This window comes from Diabrotica undecimpunctata, chromosome 1, assembly GCF_040954645.1.
Source record: "Diabrotica undecimpunctata isolate CICGRU chromosome 1, icDiaUnde3, whole genome shotgun sequence".
In the NCBI taxonomy this organism is placed as follows: Eukaryota; Metazoa; Arthropoda; class Insecta; order Coleoptera; family Chrysomelidae; genus Diabrotica; species Diabrotica undecimpunctata.
In genome coordinates, this window is record NC_092803.1 from 164,088,815 (window position 1) to 164,095,796 (window position 6,982).

Consider the following 6,982-nt stretch of genomic DNA (forward strand, 5'->3'; position numbering starts at 1 on the left):
GTTCGGTAATATTTGCTATATTTATTGCTAAAAGCCTGAATCTAATTAAATAAAAATAATATAATCATAAAAAGAATTAGTTCAAAACTACGAACATCTTATAAGTGGTTCCTTTTTAGTTTTGATCAGTGTATACATTTTTTGCCTATTAATTTTGGCCAATTGTAACAATTATGGTTTTAACTGATGTTCATCAAAATAACATTTCTTCAATCAATCTATAATGTCCGATTTTAACCATTCAGCGGAAGGTTGTTTATTCATGATTTTACTATTGTTAGAGACTGCAAACATCGGCAACGCAGCTTACCAGCCAGATGGTCCGTGCCGAGGTGGCGTCTTAAATTCAAAAATTCAACAGAGAGAGACCTTCACCGACCGCCGTGGTGTGAATACACATTTTATTCATATTATAAATTTAGTAAATAAACCCCTTATGCGTAAGCGAATGCGTTTTAATTCGACCAAATAAAAATAATATACAGTCCACTCAGTTCATATACATAAATTGATCCATCGACCGGATATCAGTAATCAGCATAAACGTTAAAATCAAAGTGATTTGATACTCGAAAACGGACAGTTTCATCCAATAATTCTTAAGTGCACGTGTAACCAAGAGCAGATCATCCAAAACCAAGCTGTTGTAACGTTGTACCTGACTCTGACGCCAGAGGGTGGCCAGAGAGCTAGCGGCGTTGCCTAAAATTCAAAGAGTGAGTACAAAAATCCTTTTACCGAATTTATTCCTCCAAAAAATAAAATAATTTCTGTTTGTGTGAATACTGCTTGATTTATTCTTCGAAAGAATTTATACGAATTTATTTTTTTCGTTTCTTAATTTTTAGTAGTAAGTTAACAACAATTTTATTTATAACTAAAATAAATATGAATACCGAAGAGCAAATAAAAATTGTAAAACGAAAACGGGGTGCAGTAAAAGCCAAATTAACCCATTTTAAAAACTTTTTAAATGATTTGGAAACGGAGACAAGGTCTGAAATTCATATTTTAGAGGACGCGATTTACAATTTAAATTTACGTATCGAAGAAGCGAATAAAATAATACAAAATTACGAGGAATCGCAGTTAGAGTTAGAGGATTTAGTTGATGATGATGAATTAGAAACTTGTTATATCGAACGTGAGGAATTTACGAAATCTTTTTATTGCGAATTGGCCCGAAGTAAGCGATTACAATCTAAACTTTCTCGGCATAGTACAGATTTATCAAATAACAGTTCATACTCGGAAAATGCATCGGGTAGTCAAGTAAACGATTTTAATGGGTTTCGTCTTCCGCCAGTTGAGGTACCGAAATTTAGTGGTAGTCATGAAGATTGGTTGGAATTTCACGAGACTTTTAGCTCGTTAATACATACAAACAGTGCACTACGGAATTTTCAAAAGTTTCATTATCTTAAATCTTCACTTTCAGCTTGCGCGTCCGAAGTAATAGCATCAATTGAGTTTAGCGAGGCAAATTACATTGTAGCTTGGAATTTGCTTTGTGAACGCTATAATAACGAAAGACTTCTTGTTCATAATCATGTAAAAGCATTATTTAATTTAGATGTTAAAACATGTGAGTCGTCAAAAATATTACGGTTTTTGATAGATTCTATTTCAAAACACTTAAAAGCATTAAAACAATTAAACCAACCCACCGAACATTGGGATACTTTAATAATTTACATAGTAACTTCTAAGTTGGATAATAAAACAGAGCGAGAGTGGGAAGAATTTAGATCGAAAATGCAATATCCAACAGTGCAAGATTTAAAAACATTTTTAAAATCAAAGGCTGATTTGCTGGAAACAATAGAATCTAAACGCGATACATCTTCAGGAAATACCTCTTCTTTTCATAAAAAACAATCCAGAATATCTCAATCGTTTGTCAATACGGAAAACGTTTCTTTAAGAAACAATAATACAGCTGATCGTTCGGGAAATAACATGACTTGTGCTTTCTGCAAACAAAATCATTATATTCGAAACTGTGCAGAATTTCTTAAACTTTCCCCAGCAGAAAGAAATACGCATGCGAAAAGACTTAGATTATGTATAAATTGTTTACGACCTGGTCACATAAATACGGTTTGCAGATTAAGCAACTGCAGAAAATGTAACGGTAGACACAATACATTATTACATATACAAAATAACGAATACAATAGACGCGAAAATAATACTACAGAGAACTCAAATGTATCTCTAACTTGTTCAAATATTTCTCAGGAAAACGTTTTACTTGCCACAGCTTTGGTACAAGTAATTGATAAATTTAATAAACCTCATACCGTACGCGCGTTGCTAGATTCAGGTTCCCAATCTAGTTTTATTTCATCAAATTTATGCGATATACTTAATCTCGAAACAGAAAATATCAATATGGCCGTGGTAGGTCTTAATAGTAGCAAATCCCATATTAAGAAAAAATGCGAAATTTCTGTGGAGTCGCTACATAGTGCATATTCGGTAAAATTATCATGTCTTATTATAAACGAAATTACTGGAATCCAACCAACTACTGTTGTTAATATCAATAGGTTAAATATTCCAAAAAATATAATCCTTGCTGATCCAGAATTCTACAAACCAGGTCCCATAGACTTGCTCATTGGAGCAAATTTATTTTGGAATCTGATGCAAATTGGACAAATACGTCTAGGATCAGATCAGCCAGTATTACAAAAAACTTCTTTTGGATGGATAATTTCTGGAAACATTACAGACAATTCGAATGTATCTCACTGCAATCTGTCTTTAAATGGTGATATTCAAAAACAACTAGAGAAATTCTGGTTATTAGAAGAATGCTGTGTAAAACCCGCAATATCCGAAGAAGAAGCGTCATGCGAACAACATTTTATTGAAAATACGAAACGCGATGTAGAAACGGGCAGATTCGTAGTATCTATTCCGTTTAAAACGGGTACAGATGAATTAGGTGATTCGGAAGAACAAGCGCGAAGGCGATTTTTATCATTAGAACGAAAACTTAAGCATAATTCGGATTTACGTAAAAAATATGTCGATTTTATGAATGAATACAAAGCGTTAAGTCATATGACCAAAGTAAATAAATTGAATACAAATGCTATTCACTATTACTTGCCACACCATGGAGTACTTCGAGAGGAATCTGTTACTACAAAGCTTCGCGTTGTCTTCGATGCTTCGGCTGCCACATCCACAGGTTTATCACTTAATGACCTACAAATGGTAGGCCCAACAATACAAAGTAGTCTTTTGTCAATACTCTTAAGATTTCGAATTCATGCATTCGTGATAACAGCCGACATCGAGAAAATGTATCGGCAAGTAATGATTAATCCGAAAGAGCGATCATTACAACGAATATTTTGGCGAAGTAATCCCAACGAGGAATTAGAGATATACGAATTAAACACGGTTACGTATGGTACAGCTTCAGCGCCTTTTCTAGCAATTCGTTGCATCATGGAGCTAGCCTTAAATTGTGAAGGGAACAGTCCAGATTTATCTCAAATAATTAAAAACGATATATACGTAGACGATTTAATTACGGGTGCTGATTCTATTCAAGAAGCGGTGAGTTTAGGCGTGGGTATTTCAAAAATTTTATCTGAAGGGTGTTTTAAATTGCGAAAATGGCACTCAAATAGCGATACTATACTTAAAATAATAAAGGGCGACGTACCTTCACAGAAGATCAATTCACCGGTTCAGTTCAGTGAAGATCAAAACACAAAAACATTAGGCCTTGGTTGGTCATGCGATTCTGATTCTTTGACGTTTAAAATTGAACCAAATGCTATAGACGGTCGTGTAACTAAAAGAATCATTCTTTCGGCTGTGGGTCAAATATTTGATCCACTAGGCCTTTTAGCGCCTTGTATTATTAAAACGAAGATTATACTTCAAAAGCTTTGGTTAGAACGATTAAGTTGGGATGAATCAGTTCCTCAGCCGTTACATGGTGAATGGCTTAAGTTCAAATCTCAGATTCCTAAACTTAATTCATTAATTATTCCACGTCACGTAACATTACCAAATGTACGATCAATTGAATTACATGGTTTCTCGGATGCTTCCGAGCGCGCGTATGGAGCATGCATCTACGTACGTTCTATTACTCGAACTAATCAAGTTTCAGTTAGGCTTCTATGCGCAAAATCTAAAGTAAGTCCGTTGAAAACTATTACGATTCCCAAACTCGAGTTATGCGCAGCTGTTGTTTTATCCAAATTATGTACAATTGTTAAGGATGCACTTAACAACACAACATTTGAAAGAGTTACCTTATGGACAGATTCCACAATCGTGCTCGGCTGGTTGAAAACGGAACCACACCGATTAAAAACGTTTACCTCTAATAGAGTTGCCGAAGTACAAACTTTAACTAGTTCTTGTAATTGGCGGCACGTTTCCTCAAAGGACAATCCTGCTGATTTAGTGTCACGCGGTATCAGTCCATATGAGTTGGAAGTATCTAATTTGTGGTGGTCTGGTCCAAGTTGGTTAAACAAATCCGAATGCGATTGGCCTCAAGAGGTAAAGTGTCCAGAGAACTTGCCTGAACTAAAGTGTGCCTCAAATGCATTCTTAATACGTGCGTTGGAACCAGTAGTAGATATAAGTCGCTTCTCTTCATTGAGCAAGCTAATTAGAACAGTAGCCTTTGTTCTAAGATTCATTTCAATGATCTCAAATAAAGATTCTAGACGAACAAATGGTCCTCTTAATACTGAAGAATTAAGAAAGGCATACAAGCTTCTTCTCAAAATGTCACAAAGAGAGTCATATACCGCAGAGATAAACAACTTATTAAACAAACAAGAAATCAATACTAAAAGCAAAATTCTTAATCTTAATCCTTTTATCGATCAGGAAGGTTTATTAAGAGTTGGTGGTCGTTTAACAAATTCAGATTATTCGTATGACAAGAAACATCCCATTATCGTGTCGGCACACAATCCGTTAACCAAATTAATTTTTAAATCAGAGCATCTAAAATTGATGCATGCCGGCCCACAACTTTTGCTTAGTTCTTTACGTCAGTCCATTTGGCCGGTATCAGGAAGAAATCTTGCTAAATTAACAGTTAGACAGTGTGTGACTTGCTTCAGATTCAATGCGAAGAACACAAATCCTATAATGGGTAATTTGCCGAAAACTCGATTTGATGCTGGTTATCCATTCAAGGTTTGTGGGGTAGATTATGGCGGACCTTTTATTATTAAAAATCGATACGGTAGGGGCAGTAAAACTTCAAAATGTTATATGGCACTGTTTGTATGTTTTGCTGTCAAAGCAGTTCATATTGAGCTAGTTTCTGATCTTTCGACAGATACTTTTTTATTAGCACTAAAACGATTCATTAGCAGACGCGGAAAACCTCAACAAATATATTCTGACAATGGTACTAATTTCGTTGGCGCGAATCACGAATTACAAGCGTTAAGTAAGTTTTTGATTTCAAATCAAAATAAAATTTTGGAGTTGTGCTCATCCGAAAATATAAACTGGCACTTTATTCCAGCACATTCTCCGCATTTCGGTGGCCTCTGGGAGGCAGGAATTAAATCAAGCAAAAATCATTTAAAGCGAGTTGTAGGCAGTAATATTCTAACATTCGAAGAATTATCAACAGTTTTTGCACAGATCGAAGCGATTTTAAATTCCCGACCCCTCTCACCACTCTCTTCCGATCCTAACGATGAAAATCCATTAACTCCTGCTCACTTTCTCATCGGCAAACCGTTAATAGCAACACCAGAACCCGACATCACAGATTTACCTACTGGAAGACTTTCTCGTTTCCAACTCCTGGAACAAATGCGACAGAACTTCTGGCGACGATGGTCGAAAGAATATATATCCGAATTACAGCAGAGGGTTAAATGGAAAAAGACGCAGAGAACTTTATCACAAGGCTCCATGGTACTCGTGAAGGAGGATAATATCAATCCGTTGAAATGGAGACTGGGTCGTGTTCTGGAGTTACATCCTGGAAAGGATGGAATTTGTCGAGTGGCATCGATCCGAACTGCAACTGGTGTCATTCGTCGAGCTTTTCCAAAAATTTGCCCACTACCAATTCAAGATTGAAAGCAGGTCCTTTCAAGGCCGGGGGCATGTTAGAGACTGCAAACATCGGCAACGCAGCTTACCAGCCAGATGGTCCGTGCCGAGGTGGCGTCTTAAATTCAAAAATTCAACAGAGAGAGACCTTCACCGACCGCCGTGGTGTGAAGACACATTTTATTCATATTATAAATTTAGTAAATAAACCCCTTATGCGTAAGCGAATGCGTTTTAATTCGACCAAATAAAAATAATATACAGTCCACTCAGTTCATATACAACTATGGTAGGGTGCGTTGTCCATACCAGTCAAATATGGGTGTTCTAAATTAGGAAGTAATTGTGATCTTATTTATTTAGTAAATATTTTACTATCCATTTCACAATGATTAGAACAAAATAACGAACTGGCGACTGAAATAAAACCCATTGCTGAACTGGCAGAACCACAATAAATCTTTTTTCATCATAACCACCTGGTTTATGTACACTTCTGCTGTTGTCATCCTGCCATAACATCATTTTATTTTCTCTAGAAATAATCCACGTTTCGTCTAAAAATACAACTTGTTAATATGTATTAATCTTGTTTTTCATGATTTTACATAAGAAATACGCTCATTGTGCTGCGATATGAGTTCTTTAAACTAAGGCTCTTCGATGATCATCTTTTTTAAATTTAAAGTCAAAATCTTTTATTATTTACTCAAGGATGTTTTACTTGTAGAAATAATTTGTTTAGCCTGCAGCTCATTGATTAACGCTTCACGAGTTACATATTTTAATTTATTACTATAACATGATAAGTCCTACTCGTAATTCTCCACAGAAAGTTGGTTTACTTACTATCCTGGTATATATTATATATTGTATTTCGAATTGCCATTTTATTGCTCTCAGGTAAATCGGA

The 6,982-nt window shown here is 35.5% G+C and overlaps 1 protein-coding gene across 1 annotated transcript; it reads left to right on the top strand.

Moving 5' to 3' along the window:
- Positions 1-888: 888 nt before the first annotated feature.
- LOC140436184 (uncharacterized) lies at positions 889-6,096 on the top strand. Its single transcript, XM_072524888.1, has one exon. It carries the CDS (start codon positions 889-891, stop codon positions 6,094-6,096), a length of 5,208 nt encoding a protein of 1,735 aa, XP_072380989.1.
- The last annotated feature ends 886 nt before the right edge of the window (positions 6,097-6,982 follow it).